The sequence below is a fragment of the Leucoraja erinacea genome, chromosome 5 (assembly GCF_028641065.1).
Source record: "Leucoraja erinacea ecotype New England chromosome 5, Leri_hhj_1, whole genome shotgun sequence".
In the NCBI taxonomy this organism is placed as follows: Eukaryota; Metazoa; Chordata; class Chondrichthyes; order Rajiformes; family Rajidae; genus Leucoraja; species Leucoraja erinaceus.
Genome location: NC_073381.1, coordinates 59,504,858 through 59,524,944, shown reverse-complemented (window position 1 = coordinate 59,524,944; position 20,087 = coordinate 59,504,858). Strand labels below are relative to the sequence as shown.

Here is a 20,087-nt window from a genome sequence, read left to right as displayed (position 1 = left end):
TGGGGGCATAAGGGTACAAATGTAAGGCCTCTATTGGGAACTGACAGTTCTGTATTGGAAAGAGGGGGGGCAGGGAGGAGGGAGCAAACACAACAGGGGTGAGGGCTCTGATGAGAGGGGGAGGGCACAGAGGCTTGGGCGAGGGACTGTGGAGAGATGGTGAAGGCTAAGACAGGAGGGGGATGTGAGGAGTGATGCACGGATGGATGGTAGTGGGAGAAGTGTGCTTTACAAAGGAGGAAATAACATCATAGATGTTCCATGTTGGAAGGGTGTGTGTGTGTGGGGGGGGGAGGGGGGGGAGTAGGTCCAAGGAGAGTCAGAAGAAGAGTCAGCCCACATTTTCTTTCCAAAAATAAACTTTATTCAGAATAATAAAAAATGTAAACAAAACAAGAATAGAGCGAAAACTTTTCCAACATTCTCAGAACACATTAATTAGTGTTATATTTGGTGATGTTCACAGACTATCTTTATACCAAGTATCCTTGCCACGCATGTAGCCCCCTCAGTTTTTATCCCCTCCCGTTTGAGGGGCGGCTCCTCAAAGCCCCACCTCCCAATGTTCTGCTGTGGAAGGTCCTTAGACTATGGTCCTCCACCATAGAGACTTGCAATGGGGTTCAGCAAGCTTCAACGAGTCCCTCAGAAACAACTCCTGCAGTCTGAAATGGGGCCCATCCCTGCCGGACATCTCAAGGTGTTGAAGTTGACAACATGGAGGCTCTTGGCCTGGAGCTGAACCTTGAACTTAGGTGAGTCAAAGGCTCCGGCCTGCTTGTGGGCAGGGGAGAGGCTTAGACCGACCATTCTGCATCAGAAAGAGTGAAGACACAACAGGGGTGAGGGCTGGAGTCACAAGGGGGCAGAGGGGTGGAGGGAGACTTGGGCGAGGTGCTGTGGAATTATTGTCAGAGAGGTTGTTATCCTAAATAGATATCAATGTTAAATTTAGTGGTAGAGCCTGGTATCGAGGGGTTTCAAAGTAATTTGCCAAAGGAACATTGCAATTATTTTAGTAATATTCAAAATGTCTGTAGTAGTAAGAAATATGTTGACAAATCTGGCAGGTTGTTCTCCTACAATGCAATCATTGTGTTCCAAAGAAACATTGTGTTATTAAAAAAAAATCATACTGAGGCCAGAGGGCAGCTCTCAGACACCTCATCATACCCAACTCTTGACCATGACCCCACAGATAAACACTATCGCCTAGACCATCCCATCGCCGGCTATTTCCCCTCCAACTTTATAGTTCCCCAACTCCACAATGCATGTTTCTATCTCCTTCATAAATTCAACATGCATTATTTCCCTGGCAGTCGCATTGTTTCTGCTGCTCCTGCCCCATTGTACACACCATATAGTTAATTTCTCTCTTGCCCATCTCTCCTTGGTCCTGTCCCTTCCAACCTATATAGAAGACACCTCACATGCTTTCCAACACTTCAATAACTTTCAATTCCAAGGCCCTCATCGCCTCATCTTTACCATGGACATCCAATTCCTTTATACCACCATTCCCTACCAGGAAGGCCTCAGAGCTTTCAGTTTCTTCCTCCCCCTGGCAGAACATAGCTTTGCCCTCAATAACTGCTCTTCTGACTCCTTTCAATTTCTTCATCAAAAATGTAACGATGGACACTCATATGGGCCCCAGCTATGCTTGTCTTTGTTTGGGGTACGTTAAACACTCCTGGTTACAAACATACCTTGGCACAATTTCCCCAATTCTTTCTCTGCTACATCAACGACTGCATCAGGCATACATCCTACACCCATGCAGAAGGCATTTATTTCATCAACATTACTAGAGCTCTAGGGGCTAGTGGAATCAAGGGATATGGGGAGAAGGCAGGCACGGGTTATTGATTGGGGACGATCAATCATGATCACAATGAATGGCGGTGCTAGCTCAAAGGGCCGAATGGCCTCCTCCTACACAATATTTTCTATGTTTCTATGTTTTCTATGTTTCTGCTAACTTCCACCCTGCCCTCAAATACACTTGGACGATCGCAAACACCTCTCTCCCCTTTCACGATCTCAGCTTCCATCACAGCTTCTACTACAAACATACTTACTGACTCCCACTTACTTTGACTACACCTCCTCCCACTCTGCCTCTTGTGTGGACGCCATCCCTTACACTCAATTTCTCCGTCTCTGCTGCATCTGCTACCAAAACGAATGCTCTGCACTGTAGGACATGCAGGATGGCATCTTCCTTCAATAAATGTGGTTTTCCCCTGCTGTTGTTTATAGAGCCCTCAACCATGTTTTCCCTCTGTCCAACATTTCTGGTCTTACTCCTCCCTCCCCTAGAAGGAACAAGGATGAAGTTCCTTTGGTCCTCACCTTTCGCCCCACTAGCCTCCACATCCAACATTTTCACCGTTATCTCCGCCACCTTCAACCATCAGTCCCATCTTCTTATCCCCACCACGTTTTGCTTTCCATAGAGACCACTTCCCTTCCCACCCAACCAACACCCTCCCTGGGTACTTTCCCCTGCAACTGCTGAAAATCTGTTCCAACACCTCCCCTCTCACTTCCATCCAGGGAACCCTAACAGCTCTTCCATGTGAGACAGATTTACATGCACCTGCATTTGTCATGCCTGATGTGGCCTCTTTTACATTGGTGAGACCTAGCGCAAATAAGGTGACTGTTTCATTAACACTTGCACCCTGCCAAGTCCTGTTGGATTTCTCTGTTGCTAACCCTTTTAACTTTCCTTACCATTTGCATACTGACCTTTCTATCCTTACCCTTCTTATATGTACAATGTCCACAGTAGTTTGGTACTGATGTACGGTTGTGATTATTGCTGTGCAGGATTGGTTCAAGAATGTAATGGGAAGATGTACCTTCTGCCTGATGATAGCAGTGAGATGAGAGCATGGTCAGGATTGTTCGGGTCTTCGATGATATTAGCTGCCTTATTGAGGCAGCGCTTCCCGTAGATCCCTTCGATGGTGGAGAAGTCAATGTTGACCACTTTCCGCAGACTCGTTTGTTCCTGAGTGTTCACATTTCCAAATGATGTCACAAGGCAACCAGTTGATATGCTCTCTGTCATATACCTATAGACATAGGATTGATTCACAAAAGGACACAGTAACTCTTCAGTAACTCAGTGCTTCAGTAACTCAGCAGGTATGGCAGCATCTCTGGAGAACATGAATAGGTGATGTTTTGAGTCAAGACCCTTCTTCAATGATCTCTGAGATTCGATTCATTAATCAACAACATGTTGAACGCCTCAAACTACTGATGAAGGAGAGGCATTGGTGAGCTTTCTTTCTATGCTGATGTACAAATTTAAGCAAATTCCTGCTACTTATTTATAGAGTGTTGGTATTTGATAAAAGGCAAATGCAAATTAAATAATAGTTAAGTAATAGTTTCATTTTGATATTAAAAAACATATTGCTTTGCAAGCATTCTTCCTTCATACGCCAGATAAGCATCAGTGTATTTTGACCATAAAAATTCTGTGAACATTTTTCCTTTGCAACTCCATAACATACTTTTCATAAAGTGGACATTAAGCTATCTTGAAATAATCAAGCTAATGTTGAGACAATAAGTTGTATTTTCCAAATCAATGTACTAGTTTAAATAAGGTTCCACTTTCAGAGTTACTAGTTTCCATTCAGTTTTATCTCTGTTTGTAAATGAAGTTGTGTAAAAATTGTACACCATCAATTGGACACTCATCTTGATTTTGAATTCAGCAGTCGATACATCTTGAAAAGGTACTAGAGCTGAAATTGGTCCTCAATCATTTGCAAAATGTTGCAGTATCATTTCTGCAAGTTATTGAACTGTAGTTGAGAAAAAAATTCCTCTTGAAGTGAGGGTGTGCAAAATTGCACGTGAAAGCAACCATAGATAAATTTCCATCCATTGCGCTTCAGAACAATTTATCTGCTCAAGTGATCGTATAACATACACTGTTCTCTGTAATCTAAACCAACCCTTCCTGGCTCAAAAGGTTTTGGCAGCACATTGTTTACTGACATCTAAAATTATTGAATCGATTGTCACTACACTTAAACCAAAACCTCCAACCACTGACATTAATTTCTTTGAATTCACATACAAACAGAAAATGAATTAATTAGTCCAGACAATATCTGATTCAAATACTGAAATCACAAGATGTTTTATTGCACATAAAATCAATTATGTTAACATAAGATTGATATAAATGAGCCTTCAGAAATAATGTCAAATTCTTTTTTCAGGCACAAAGATTTGCAATTGCTGATGTGCAAAGAAAGACAGAAAGTTCTGGAGTAACTCAGCAGGTCAGGCAGCATCTCTGGTGAACATAGATAGGCATCATTTTAGGCTGGTTCCTTGTTCAGGCTGATTGCAATGATGGAGGGAAAGCTGAAAGAGAGGTGGGGAGGTCAAAGTCTGGTAAGTGATAGGGGGGAGAGGGGGGAGAGAGAGAGGGGGGAGAGAGAGAGGGGGGGGGAGAGAGAGAGAGAGAGGGAGAGAGAGAGAGAGGGGGGAGAGAGAGAGAGGGGGGAGAGAGGGGGGGGAGAGAGGAGAGAGGGGGGAGAGAGGGGGGGGGGAGAGGGGGGGGGAGAGGGGGGGGGGGAGGGGGAGAGAGAGGGGGAGAGAGAGAGAGGGGGGGGAGAGAGGCAGTGAGAGAGAGGGGAGAGATATCACATTTTCTTAAAATTTGAAAATTCAATGTTCATACTCTTCGGTTGAATGAGTGAATACTTTATTGCCACATGTGACATGTCACATTGAAACTCTTTGCTTGCATACCCAAGCGCTTACAAAGCTACAAAGTACCCCCGAGCCTAGGGGCCCCTTTGTGCATCACCTCCCCCCCCCCCCCCCTCATGGTGGTAGCCCCACGGCGGGGGTCCTCCATCGTCCATTGTTTCTTTCTTCTTTCCCCCTCCCTCCCGGTAGCTGCGTTCTCACTTCCACATGTTCTTCTTCGTCTGGCGCCATCATCGACCGCCGCAATGACCTCCCCACTATCGCGGCCGAGTCCTCTCCGGACGCCTTCATGGCGCCAACCCAGGTCCCAGCAGCGGGCTCCGCAGACCCAGGGGAAGTTGGCTGCGGGCTTCAATGATTGGCGAGGCTGCACCTCCGACCCGCGAGCGCCGGCCTCAGCTTCCTCACGGCCCTCCAGAAGGCGTCTGCAGCAGCAACCCTCTGGAAGGCATCTGCCCTCTGGAAGGCGTCCGGTTGTAAGCATGATGTAAATTGGAGGTAAAATTCCTCCAATTTACATGTGGCCTCACTCTGGCAATAGAGGAGGCCCAGGACTGAAAGGTCAGTAAGGGAATGGAAAGGGACGTTAAGATGGTTAGCAGCCAGGAGATCCTGCAGGCCTTAAGGGACCAAGTGCAAGTGTTTGGCAAAGCAGTCACCTATCTATGCTTGGTCCCGCCGATGTAAAGAAGGCCACATCAGGAGCATAAAATGCAGTTGATGAGGTTAGAGGAGGTGCACGCGATCCTCTGTCTCACCTGGAAGGACTGCTTGGGTCCCTGGATAGACAGGAGGGAGGAGGTATAGTGGACAGATGATAACTCTTCTGCGGTTGACGATGAAAGTACCTGGGGAGAGGGAGAAGGGATGAGTGAACCAAGGAGTTACTGAGGGAATGGTCTCTGCGGAAAGCAATGAGGATAGAGAGATGTGACTGGTGGTGGGCTCACATTGAAGGTGGCGGAAATGTTGAATTAATTTTTCAATTATCATCACTCTATGCAAATAAATGACTGAAAATGTAATTAACAACTCTATCTTCTGTACAAATGAAAAGTAATCAACTTTCAAATTAATCGGAATTTTCAAAAACATAATCAATGTTTAGGATAACAAAAGTATTTATTACATTTGGTTTTATTCAATTATAGTTAAAATTTATAGGACTTCAAAACTGCAACCCAAAGGAAACAATAGGATTTGAATAAAATATACAGCAACTCTCAGTTAAAATTCACTCAAGTTAAAGCTATCTAAAGTTGTGATCCAAAGTAATCATTTCCTCTTCCTATGGATTTGTAGGAACCAATTTTTTAAAAAATATTCAAGTTATATTTATGGTTGAATAAATTATCTTTATCCATCAACAAAATAACTATTTGATGCACATTCAACAGAAGAAAATGCTTGGTTAATCTTTACTTCACCCAAATATTTCCTTCGAGATACAATGACAAACCACATTAGTTTGCAGTACAAATCATCATAGCTTGCAACACAAATACTTCTGACATATTGGCTGAGGGAAAACTTCACATCTTTGGTCACAATAAAAACATTATTGTCTCTTCCATATTTCTCAATTTATCCAGTGTATCTCTGGGAAATTCCAGAAAAAACACATTAACTGCTAAAGGATGCTAAATTATCTGTACAGCTTGATAAAGGAACAAAAAGAAAAGTTAGGTTTCTGTTTGAAGTTTATAAAATAATAATTTTATAGGTTGTCCAGATAAATTGCAGATAAGCTATATCAAATTTTTCTGGGTCGGAGTCGGGATAACTATTTCTCAGGAGTGAAGAACAAGGTAGAGCATTTGCTGAAAAAGGGATTCAGAGATGGTAAAGATTGCAGGTGAGGGGGAATAAGGAGAGGATGGGAGAGAGTTAGTATGTATGTGTGCACTGACAGGTGACAACGTGGACATATATTTATGTGCACATGTCTATGTAGCAGAGCCTGGTCTCCAGCCATCTTTACTCCCATTGTCACTAGATCAAGACCTTGTGATATGAACAATATGAACAATTGCTATCCAACAGTGAAAGTGATGCATGAGCAACTTCCACTCACACCATTGTATTTAGGACCCTAACAGCTACAGTCTGAATGTTGCTTAGCTATTGTGACTTAAGGGCCTGTCCCACTTGGGTGTCATTGGCATGCAAATTACGCAACCTCGTGGTCGCGTTGAGGCGCACGGGCATCGTGTGGCCGCGCAGGGCTGGTCCCACTGAGAAGCGCGGAGGAGTATGTAGTTGTGCGCGACATCGCGTGCGGCTCCTAAATTTTTATAGCGAACGAAATCTTCGCGCGCCACCGGCATGTCGCGTAACTGTCGGCCAAAGTGGGACAGGCCCAAGACCCTGGAACAACGCAACGTCTCACCTTCAACAGCAGCAGAAGCAGGCAAACGACCACAGAGCTCGGCCTGGGACTCACGGCCGTTGCGGTCCGGATCCGCCCCCACTTCTACTACCAGAGCGGAGCCAAGAAAATTGAAGATAGACACAAAACACTGGAATAACTCAGCGGGACCGGCAGCTTCTCTGAAGAGAAAGAATGGATGATATTTTGGGTCAAGACCCTTCTTTCAGACTGAAGAGTCTCGACAAGAAACATCACCTATTGCTTCTCTCCAGAGATGCTGCCGGTCCCACTGAGTTACTCCTGCATTTTGTGTCCATCTTCAAATGACATCACACGCTCCAGACGGCTGTGCGGGCAAATTAAGTTGCGCGCGACCTTCGCGGGACTGTCGCGCCTCAACGTGACCACGAGGTCTCGTAATTAGCGTGCGAAGGACACCTAAGTGGGACAGGGGCTTTAGGAACACTGAAATATTCACATTCACTCTGTGGGAGTGAGAAATGATGAGAGCAGATGTGACCAGCTCAAAGCTCACAATATTGTAAGGACCTTCGCCCGGAACGATGAACAGGAAGAAAATGCTTTTTACCCCAGTGAGATTTGAGCAATTTTGCTTTGGAATAAGTGCATGTTTCACTTATAAGGCCCACTAATATAAACCATCATTTTAATATAGACTGGCATGTTCTAACCATCAGTAACCACCATTTGTGAGATGATGGTTTGTGAGATGATGGTGGAATTACAGATACCTTACATTCCATAAAATACTTTAAACCGTAATGATTTTTAAGCTTTAACATTTTAAGCTTTTCAACATTTATACAAGAAAATAATTGACTGATTGTATTCCTATTTTGTTGCAGTGCTATCATTCTGTAGAAAAGTGCTCTTAGATAACTTATCATTGAAACTAGGGCTTCCTGAGATGAAAGAGCACAAAAAAATGCGTGCCCAATGGAACAACATATGTACATTAACTTTGTTACAGTTGTAAAAAAAATAATTCACCCTATAACAACTCATGGCACAGATTAGCTGCAGTACAAGATAAATGCACTCAAATCCAAATTTGATAGTCATTTTTCCAAATCTAAATTAAAATCTGAACTTATATTTTCTTTCAATAAAGTTGTGCTAGCGACATCATTTAGTTCACCTAATCAAAGACTGCTACAGATGAACCACTACATGATTAATTTTCAGTTATTCTATGAAAACCAACCCTACAAATAGTACCTGACCAATTTATGATTTATTTGAAATTGCTATAGTTAATCACAAAATCTTTCAGCAAATACTTCATTCACCAATTACATCAACAGGTGATTTTGCATCTTTTATGAAAAATAAATTATTATTATTATTAAGATTAATATGGAAATTAAAAGTATCACAAACTGCTTTACAGAAAATTGCTGGCAACTTAGTCTATATTTTTGTCATGTTGCCTGTGCAAATCCTCATACAGAATAACGATGATGATAAGTGAATGAATGGCTTTCGAGTGGTTGAATAAGGGCGATCCCATGCATTCTTGCAGATTCCACCCCCTTTCATAGAAGATCCCTCTTCTATCCCCACCCTTCTTCACCCCCCCCTCCCTCCCCCATTGGACCCCAGTCAAATCTTCTTTTTCATCACTTGCCAGCTGTGTATCCAGTTTCCCCACTCTTCCTCAGGATATTCCCTTTTCATAGTTCTCCATTCTCTCTCCCTCATACCCCCCCCCCCCCCACCAAGAATTTTCTCCAGTTGTACCCCTCTGTGCAGGATCGAATTTCTTCCAAGTCTGCTGATCCCATTCTAATGATTTAAATATCCTTTCTCCTGAGTCCACCACCCCAATGCCCATCATTAAACCATTCCCTCACTCCTCCCAACCCCATGGGTGATGACCCTTCCACTGAACTTTTCCCAGGTTAATCTCGCCTCTCAATGTTTCCAACCCCTAATGATGGTTGACCATCCCCGCCAACCATACATTCCCCCATGTCCTTTCTACCGAGTTGCCCCACCTCACTTCTCTCCTCAAGAGTATTCTTTCTCCCTTACTGACCACCCCCATCAATCAGTTATTCCTCCTGTCTCCTCCACCGAGTTTATCCCAGGTTTATCCTGGTCCCCAGGTTACCTTTCTCCTGGGTCCTCCACCCTCTTTCCCAATTCCCTGTTTGCCCCCAGGGGGGGTTCCCCCACCCCCCAGTGGATTGTGTCAGGTTTCCCTGTCCCGGGCGGCAGTCACAGTCACCTTGGTCAGTTGGGCGATCTTCTTGCTCATCTTGATGTGCAGCTCGTGGTTGTACTCGGGGGCCGAGCCCACCTTGCCGGCTGCCGGCCCACCGCTGCAGTGCTGCTGCTGCTGTTGTTGTTGCCAGCCCACGCCGGTCGCCATCTTCCGGAGCCGGCCGACCAGGAGGAGGAGGAGGAGGAGATGGGTGATGGATGTGCGCCGCCGCTTGAGGCTCCGGCCCGGGGTTGCGGTTGCGGTTGCGGCTGGAGCCGGGGACGAGGGGCAGGGGCCCGGCCCGGGGCTGTGGCTGTGGCTGTGGCTCCTCAGCAACCACCGCTCTAGCCGGGCGGCGAGAGGGCGGCCAAGCCGTGCGGCCGCGGACTGGGGGCCGGCGCTGCTGCTGCTGCCAACCGCATCGACTCGCGGCGAGCCATGGTTACCGGCGGCCGTGGGTCACCATCGCCGCCTCTCCCGCTAGCGGACCGCCGCCGCCGCCGCCGTTGTTGTTGTTGTTGTTGTTTTCCTCTCTCCCCCTCTCCCCACACACACACACACGCGCTCACGTCGTTACCATGGAGCGCACCGACAGTTGACATGACGCGCGACGTACACCCGCAGCGCCTCCCCTCACAGGGATGGTGCACATAGAGATAGAGGGATAGAGAGATGGTGCACATAGAGATAGAGAGATGGTGCCCATAGAGATAGAGAGATGGTGCACATAGAGATAGAGAGATGGTGCTCATGGAGATAGAGAGATGGTGCACATAGAGATAGAGAGATGGTGCCCATAGAGATAGAGAGATGGTGCACATAGAGATAGAGAGATGGTGCCCATAGAGATAGAGAGATGGTGCACATAGAGATAGAGAGATGGTGCACATAGAGATAGAGAGATGGTGCCCATAGAGATAGAGAGATGGTGCCCATAGAGATAGAGAGATGGTGCACATAGAGATAGAGAGATGGTGCCCATAGAGATAGAGGGATGGTGCCCATAGAGATAGAGAGATGGTGCACATAGAGAGATAGAGAGATGGTGCCCATAGAGATAGAGAGATAGAGAGATGGTGCCCATAGAGATAGAGAGATGGTGCCCATAGAGATAGAGAGATGGTGCCCATAGAGATAGAGGGATGGTGCCCATAGAGATAGAGAGATGGTGCCCATAGAGATAGAGAGATGGTGCCCATAGAGATATAGAGATGGTGCCCATAGAGATATAGAGATGGTGCCCATAGAGATATAGAGATGGTGCACCTAGAGATAGAGAGATGGTGCCCATAGAGATAGAGAGATGGTGCACATAGAGAGATAGAGAGATGGTGCCCATAGAGATAGAGAGACGGTGCACATGGAGATAGAGAGATGGTGCACATAGAGATAGAGAGATGTTGCACATGGAGATAGAGAGATGGTGCATATGGAGATAGAGAGATGGTGCACATAGAGATAGAGAGATGGTGCCCATAGAGATAGAGAGATGGTGCACATAGAGATAGAGAGATGGCGCTCATGGAGATAGAGAGATGTTGCACATGGAGATAGAGAGATGGTGCTCATGGAGATAGAGAGATGTTGCACATGGAGATAGAGAGATGGTGCCCATGGAGATAGAGAGATGGTGCACATAGAGATAGAGAGATGGTGCCCATGGAGATAGAGAGATGGCGCCCATGGAGATAAAGGGAGGGAGAGAGAGCCCACGGTGAGGCTTGCGTGAGTCCCGGGGACAATTATTAATTATTATTGCCGTTGTCCACAGCGCCGGGCCTCTGTCTTCTGGACGGATGGTAGCAATGTTACAAAATTTTGAGATTTGAGATTTAAAAAATCATGTCTGCAATTTATCCCATCAGATAAAGCATAACAAGTCTGAAGAAGGGTTTCGGCCCGAAACGTTGCCTATTTCCTTCGCTACATAGATGCTGCTGCACCCGCTGAGTTTCTCCAGCTTTTTTGTGTAACCCAAGCATAACAATAAGTTTAATTTGACACCTAATTCACTTTCATATCTCAAGTAATAAAAAAGTTATGGCCATTTTCATACGCAGAAATTAGCATCTTGTTCCCTTTTGATTTTCTATGGGCATAAAAAAAAAGCAGTGATCATGGACGGTCTCAAAGCCCTTAACCTTCTTAAAAAATAAGAGAACTGAATGAAATTTTCAGTTATCATAGATTGAAGCATTCTGAACAAATATAAAATAATCTTACTTGGATGACCTGAAATTAAAGCATATAATTAGTTAGTTACCCAATTGTAGCTAATTTCAAACTTCAATTATTAGATCTAAACATCTATCCATTTCTTAATAAATGATTAACATTTTTAAATAGCCCAAGTGTCCAAATAATATTCACAAATAATTCACAATAAAACATGGTTTTTAAATCTCAATTACATCAATTTATAGGCCAAATGGAAGGAATTTAGTGTTCAATTGCTGTAAATTAAAGTCAATTTAAATCGGCTTTCTAGTGGGTTCCTGTGAACGCGCTGGTTTAGAACGTTCACATTGCAGTGGATTTGTGCCCTCAAATGCCCAGAAAAATACTGCGGGATATAAAGAGCCCAAAATGAACTACTCGCTATAGAAAACTTTATATACAGGGTTATATATATGCCCCATTTAATGTAAAAATAAGGTACATACCTTTAATTGTTTGCTTTATAAAACCCTGGGGCTGCGAGAGGTTGCGAGTTTAGAGAGTGGTTTTTAAACTACTATATAACTATTTTACGATGCCATAAAAACTAATAATACCTTTTGCGACGGGGTCTTTCAGCAATTTTCCGTTAATGATTTACTAGGCTGAACATTTTCGATTGCAACAGCCTAGTAAAAATCGCGTTTTAAACCCGCCCCCTCTAAACAGCGGCAAAATCACGTACACGGGGTGGGGCAGATACTCAGACACGATTCGGGTAGGTTTTGTAACATACCTACGGATAGGGTAAAATCCCTGTTTTATGCGGATGACTTGGTTCTGCTGTCCCCCACAGAACAGGGACTGCAGCAACAGTTGGACCTACTTGATGAGTACTGACAAAATTGGGCCCTGGCAGTAAATCTAAAGAAAACCAACATCATGATTTTTCAGAAACGACCCAGATGTCAGGAAGATAAATACAAATTTACCCTCAATGGTATCATTATCGAACACACTATGAACTGTACTTACCTTGGTCTAACTGTTTCAGCATCAGGGAGCTTCAATATGGCAGTGAATGCACTAAAAGAGAAAGCTCGAAGAACTCTGCACGCAATAAAAAGAAGATTCTACAACATCCAAATTCCAATTAAAATGTCATGGGCAAGCGAGAGTTGGTGCAGGCAAATGAAGGGCGAGAGGGAGTTGGTGCTGGGAACTCAAGGGTGAGAGGGGGAGTTGGTGCAGGCAACTTGTGGGCAAGAGGGGCAGATGGTGCGGGCAATTCAAGGGCATGAGCAAGTTGGTTGGGGTAACTGGGCAAGGGATAGGTTGTGGCCACTGGACAAGGGATGCAGTCGGTGCATGCATGTAGTTGGTTAGGTTGACACACATTTGGAGAAGAAAAAGAGATAGAGGCTTCTGGCCTAACAGCATGGTAACAGGCCTTTTGGCGCAACTTGCCTCAACATGCTGACCACCATGCCTCAGCTCCACTAGTCCCACCTCCCTGCACTTGGCCCATATCCCTCTAAACCTATCCAATCCCTGTAACTGTCCAAATGTCTCTTAAAACGTTAATGATAATCAACCTGCTCAACACCTACTCCGGCAGCGTGTTCCATGCACCTACCAAACCTTTATGTTAAAATAAAGTTCCCTTCAGGTTATCTATTATATCATTCCCCCCTCATCTTAAACCTATGCCCTATTGATTCCACTATTCTGGATAAAAGATTAGGGCGTCATTGCCTCAAACTCTCCTCCTTTCACTAGAAACATAGAAACATAGAAATTAGGTGCATGGAGAGTAGGCCATTTGGCCCTTCGAGCCTGCACCGCCATTCAATATGATCATGGCTGATCATCCAACTCAGTATCCCGTACCTGCCTTCTCTCCATACCCCCTGATCCCCTTAGCCACAAGGGCCACATCTAACCCTCTTAAATATAGCCAATGAACTGTGGCCTCGACTACCCTCTGTGGCAGAGAGTTCCAGAGATTCACCACTCTCTGTGTGAAAAAAAGTTCTTCTCATCTCGATTTTAAAGGATTTCCCCCTTTTCCTTAAGCTGTGACCCCTTGTCCTGGACTTCCCCAACATCGGGAATAATCTTCCTGCATCTAGCCTGTCCAACCCCTTAAGCATTTTGTAAGTTTCTATAAGATCCCCTCTCAATCTCGTAAATTCTAGAGAGTATAAGTCTATCCAGTCTTTCTTCATAAGACAGTCCTGACATCCCAGGAATCAGTCTGGTGAACCTTCTCTGCACTCCCTCTATGGCAATAATGTCCTTCCTCAGATTTGGAGACCAAAACTGTACGCAATACTCCAGGTGTGGTCTCACCAAGACCCTGTACAACTGCAGTAGAACCTCCCTGCTCCTATACTCAAATCCTTTTGCTATGAAAGCTAACATACCATTCGCTTTCTTCACTGCCTGCTGCACCTGCTTGCCTACTTTCAATGACTGGTGTACCATGACACCCAGGTCTCGCTGCATCTCCCCTTTTCCTAGTCGGCCACCATTTAGATAATAGTCTGCTTTCCTGTTTTTGCCACCAAAATGGATAACCTCACATTTATCCACATTATACTGCATCTGCCAAACATTTGCCCACTCACCCAGCCTATCCAAGTCACCTTGCAGTCTCCTAGCATCCTCCTCACAGCTAACACTGCCCCCCAGCTTAGTGTCATCCGCAACCTTGGAGATATTGCCTTCAATTCCCTCATCCAGATCATTAATATATATTGTAATAGCTGGGGTCCCAGCACTGAGCCTTGCGGTACCCCACTAGTCACTGCCTGCCATTGTGAAAAGGACCCGTTTACTCCTACTCTTTGCTTCCTGTTTGCCAGCCAGTTCTCTATCCACATCAATACTGAACCCCCAATGCCGTGTGCTTTAAGTTTGTATACTAATCTCTTATGTAGGACCCTTGTCGAAAGCCTTCTGGAAGTCCAGATACACCACATCCACTGGTTCTCCCCTATCCACGCTACTAGTTACAACCTCGAAAAATTCTATAAGATTCGTCAGACATGATTTGCCTTTCATAAATCCATGCTGACTTTGTCCAATGATTTCACCACTTTCCAAATGTGCTGCTATCCCATCTTTAATAACTGACTCTAGCAGTTTCCCCCACTACCGATGTTAGACTAACTGGTCTGTAATTCCCCGTTTTCTCTCTCTCCCTCCCTTCTTAAAAAGTGGGGGTTACGTTTGCTACCCGCCAATCCTCAGGAACTACTCCAGAATCTAAAGAGTTTTTGAAAAGATTATTACTAATGCATCCACTATTTCTGGAGCTACTTCCTTAAGTACTCTGGGATGCAGGCCTATCTGGCCCTGTGGATTTATCGGCCTTTAATCCATTCAATTTACCCAACACCACTTCCCGGCTAACCTGGATTTCACTCAATTCCTCCAACTCCTTTGACCCGCGGTCCCCTGCTATTTCCGGCAGATTATTTATGTCTTCCTTAGTGAAGACAGAACCAAAGTAGTTATTCTATTGGTCCGCCATATCCTTGTTCCCCATGATCAACTCACCTGTTTCTGACTGCAAGGGACCTACATTTGTTTTAACTAATCTTACCATTTGTTTTAACTAATCTCTTTCTTTTCACAGATCTCAATTTCACAACCATTTGTTTTAACTAATCTCTTTCTTTTCACCTATCTAATTTCACAAACATTATAATGAATATGGTATCAAATTTAAGCAAATTGCTGCCTTGGCCCGCTGCGTTCCTATTTCCTTGCTGTAAAGAGTCTATGACTATGATGAGGCTTTGCCCTGCAGCAATTTCTGTTACTATGTAAGACATTTAAGTTATTTAGGATGTTAATATCATCTCTGAAGTATGCTGCCTAGATTTAGACAAATACTTAGTCAAGAAATTTATGATGGTTTAAAATGATTCCACTCTTTGGTGCTCTGGACCCTCAATTCAACTATAAATGCTGATATACACTCAATAGGTTCAGGCAGTATTTATGGAGGGGGAGAAGCTAATATCTATTCAGGTCAAAGACCTTTCATTAAAACTAGGAACAGTTGGAAAACAAGTATTACGTTTGGCATTTTAGGTTGGGCAAAGGGATAGGGGATACAAAAAAAAGGCATGGATGCTAGTCTGGGTAAGGAATGGAGTCCAGGAGGAACTTTGAATTATATAATTGCTGGTAATACTTGGGGAAGAAAGTAGTTGAGATTAAAGAAATATCGAAAAAAGGGAATTTGTGGAGCATGTATTGTATAAACAGCAGGAAATGTGGGAGATCTGACATTTCCAAGAGAGGGAGAGAGAGGAAAACATGCAAATGTGAGACAGAAGGCTAGAATGACTTCATCTGAAATTGTTAACATACATTGACTAGACGAACAGCCTACTGTGATTATCAGTGTCGCTGCTTGGGCAATAGAGTTTTCTGCATTCCATCGCCGTCTTATCCTTGAGCTTATATTGGATCACGCTCAGGAGAACAAAGACAGAAGTTCAGAGTGTCAGACATCCTTTTCTCGACGGAATGGAGGTATTATGTGAAGTGGCCTCTCCCATGTCTTCTGTTTGTTCCTCCGGTGGTCCGTTCCCTTCCCCTGAACAAAATAGCACCCAAAACCAATCCAAACCCTCTCCTAATGTAGGTAGATGACTATAGGCATTAATCGCAAATGCAGTACACACGTGTGATTTGGAAGCAGAGCACAAGAAATGCAGCTGTCGCTCTCCTGGAAGGACTCACGTTCCTATCCTGCTTGGATATGACCGACTTAGAAGCAAATGATATACCAATATTGTGTATTATATTCCACTTCCCATGTGATTGCATCGAGAAAGGATGCTGTGAAATGCGAGAGGAGTATGTAATAGTAGGGGGTGGGAACCTAGGAAGTTTATTAAATTAATCAACCCTTTGAAATGCATCGAAAGAAACCATTTGGATGCCTACTTCAGTGTGAGAGTGGAGATGTCCGGCCTTTTGATCACTTTCCACCTTGTTTCATTTTGTCACAAATGACACAAAGAAATATCTATTGAATGGTGTGGGATACATGAAGACAAGTGACAAACTATTTGGGGATCTGCATTATAGCGAGCATCGGGAAGAGATTGGGGGCAGGGAAACCTTGAAATTTTATCTACATCATCTCGTCACAACTGCGGGTCCTACGTGTAGGTCAGCTACTGGGTTCTGACAGTGGAATATGCACGGTTAAAGTAGATATAATGAATACAATACATTCCGTGGAACTTGCTGTATGGTATGTATATTTTAGCTAACATGTATTAATGCTAGGCAACTGTACAAAGAATGGCGAGAAGATAAATATTGAGAACCATGTGTGAAGAAGTGTATTTATGATGGCAGTCCTTGCATCTGCAGCTCATATACTGTCTCTCCTTTCGGCGTCAATCAAAATGAAATAGAAAGTGACAAGTTGAAGTAACCGCCAAAACATAAAAAAAAAAACGACATAAAACCAAAAAAACAAAAAAAATAATAAAAAGGAAAATAAAATAAAAATAGCAAAAAAAACAAGAATAGATTCCGATGTGTCCATTTTGAATGAGGGGTAGAAGTGTGGAAGGTTGTCCAGGGTTCAAAGTTTTTAGTGTTCGCAGTTTATTGGTCATACAACGACACAATGGGTAATAGACACATGTGTACATCATGTAAATCTTGGCTAGATATGGCATCTCTCACAGAGCAAATATACCTCTAGTCAATTTTTCTCGGCAAAATCCTATGGAATAGCTGCACTATGTTTCTTTAATAATATGTTAAATTCCTTAGATAAGTAAAAAAGAGAGAAGAATTCCAAAAAAAGAACTGGCAAGCATATTGCAATTCACATCACTAAGATAGAAAAACTGAAAAACAATGTCGCATGTTATTGCAAGAGTTCGACAGGGTAATGCTCCTTTGTTTGAAGTGGAATTTCGAGTTGTGTGATATAGGATCTAAAGAAAATGCCTGATGGTTATAAGGACATAGTTTGTGGAAGCGGCTGGTGGGGTGGGAATTGGTGGGTGAGGGTGCTGTACCTGCCTGTCTGATGGAGCTCAAGAAGAAGCCCATGGCGTCCTTGACTGTGGGAATTCTGTATGCTGGATTGCCGTCCTATGAGCAGGCATTTAAATGCTAGTTCTGGCTTTCGATGTGGGGAGGATTGTGTCCGATGTTGTAGCTGTTTAGCTGGGGGTCCGAGTCTGGCGTGGGCCCTCCGTTGCAATGCAACTTCTTGCCATTCCAGTACAATTTTTTTGCTATGATATGGCGAGCTTTATTTGTCACATGGCATCAAAGTAACGGTGAAATTGCATTTTTGTGATTCGCCAGTTCAGTACATGTATCCCTTTTTCCTTGCTCCTAAGTTGCACGTAGAAACATACTTAATAGATAAGCAGCTCAGAATAGAGTACAAGTGTATAACAGTAGTGCATACTTATGCAGTAAATACAGAGTCGCCAGTTTGGGCATCATTTCCAGTCCGGGTCGAGTAGTTGTTAAGTGTCAGGGATCTTGATCTGAGCTGTAAGGTCTGTTGTCCCTGATCGGTTATAGGTCGGCGTGCGCAAGTGTAGCTGTTGTTGCTCTGCTGACGGCTGCTCGAAACCGTGTGTATGCCCGTGTCCACGTTCTTGAGCCGCATGGCAGGCTGCAAGGGCGCTCCTAACGTGCCCACTCCACCATCGAGGCCATGTCAGCTCCGCTCCGTCATGGGCGGGTCTGGCTTGCCGGCCTCCAGGTGGGTTATACTGTGTACTGTCAATCTGGCAACGGAGCGAGGCTGGGCATATCCAGGGGCGAACTATTCCGGTTAGAAAGTTTACTAGAGAGTATTCTGATGGTAGTACGATATACAGTACATGCATTTAGATGTAGCGTGGGGAGGATCGTTTTCTGCCAACATCATATTGCGTATTTTTTGTAAGATGATAACCAAAAATAGATTGATGCAGGTTCAGCTGACATCTTATTGAGTTTTGTATATATTGCGAAGCCTAGCAAAGTCATTCAAGAGGATTTTCACCATAGGTTTCGCACCATGCTTGGGCTGCTCCATTGATGAATATACAGGTGTAGCATTCTGCGCCCCTTTAGCGGCAATGTCAGTGAGAGAGCCTTGGTGTGGGATACTATAAATGCGACAACAATTTGAAGAAAGCATCGTTCGTGTATTGCGTCAGGTAGTAGACCTGCATTCTCGACTGGCAGGTCTGATGGTCTTTTACATGATACAGAGAATGGTGCATGATGTATGGGGGACAATTGTGGGTGAACTCTAACGCTGGGCAGGATCTGGCTCACTCAGTGAATGGGTACGGGGCGCTCTTGGCGACTCTGTTGTAGTTAGCAGAGCGGATGCTTAGAGTGTGCATGGAGTGGCATGTTCTTGTTGAAAGGGCGGAGGTTGCAGGTATATAGTGGTGGTCATAAAAGTGGCTTTTTTCACCAGCATTGAACTTCATCTGTGCAGGAGCAATGAAGTATATATAGGTGGGGACATTCGACCTTATGGCACTGTTGCAGTTGCGTGGGGGGGGCCTTAGGCTGTGGTGTAAGTGTGCTGTATCTGACCCAGGCACACTAAGACTTTCGGGTGTGTGCAGCCATCTATTTGATCATATATGTTGGGTCTAGTATACTGTGTATTAACGTTCTGGACACCGCATGTGCTATAGAAATCTTTTTGTCAAGCTGGAAAAGGTAGCTATAAAGAATTTACAAGGATAGTTGGCAGGACTAGGAAAGGACGGAGCTAGCAGGGAGAGGTTGAGTAGCGCTGCCGATCATCCTGTTCACTTGGAGTCAATGCATGGAGCATAGTACTGGGAGATCTTTATATATGTGTATAAAAGTATGAGAGAAAGTAGATGCACTAGTATGGCTTGATGGGCAGCAGAGTCTCTTGCTTGCAGAGTATCGGGATCGAGGACTCAGAGGATCACTAAATTTAAGGTGCAAGGGGGGAAATCGATTTAATAGGACTCTGAGGGGTAAGTTTCTTCACACCTTTGTTTTGTTAAACGCAATGAGAGTGCTTGCCTGGATTCCAACCCTGTTCCGATGCGCGCTGGCAGAGAGTGAGTTGTGAGGGGGCAGGGCCTTTCAGTGGCAATTTTTTAGGAAACTTGCGACGATAGAGCTAGATACATGGATATACATGGAAGGTTTAGACATAGGGAGCAGGGACGCAAACGCAAGTCTGAATGGGCCCATCTGGTACAATATTGCTATCGGTGGGGCTAAGTTGGGTGCAAGGGTCTGGTTGGCAGCGCTGTGGATGCTTAAGTCTTAGAATATTCCGAACTGTCAATATATGATGAGCTGGGGCGTCGATCTTGTCTTAGGCAAACTCTGGCCCATGGTCAACACTGAATAGAAGTGACTACAGTGACTGTTTATAAACCTGTCTTCAGGTTCAAAAGACATCTTCTGGGGGTCATATTGCTGATGTTGAATGAATCAACTTCAATAGACATGTCCCGGGCGTCATGTTTGGGATCTATTAGGCTATATTGGCTGCCATTCGCACGAGCAGCATGAAATATTACA

The 20,087-nt window shown here is 44.4% G+C and overlaps 1 protein-coding gene across 6 annotated transcripts in view; it reads right to left on the bottom strand.

The window, feature by feature from the left end:
- LOC129697305 (protein FAM184A-like) overlaps positions 1 to 9,891 on the bottom strand; it is a 116,207-nt gene extending 106,316 nt beyond the window's left edge. For 5 of the 6 annotated variants that reach the window (XM_055635739.1, XM_055635742.1, XM_055635740.1 and 2 more), the window contains exon 1: positions 9,375 to 9,891. In XM_055635739.1, coding sequence (XP_055491714.1) covers positions 9,375 to 9,518 — 144 coding nt within the window. In that variant the 5' untranslated portion in view covers positions 9,519 to 9,891. Of the gene's footprint in view, positions 1 to 2,870; positions 3,102 to 9,374 lie in introns of those variants that run through there. The other variant, XM_055635743.1, reaches the window with a different exon arrangement.
- Positions 9,892 to 20,087: the final 10,196 nt, after the last annotated feature.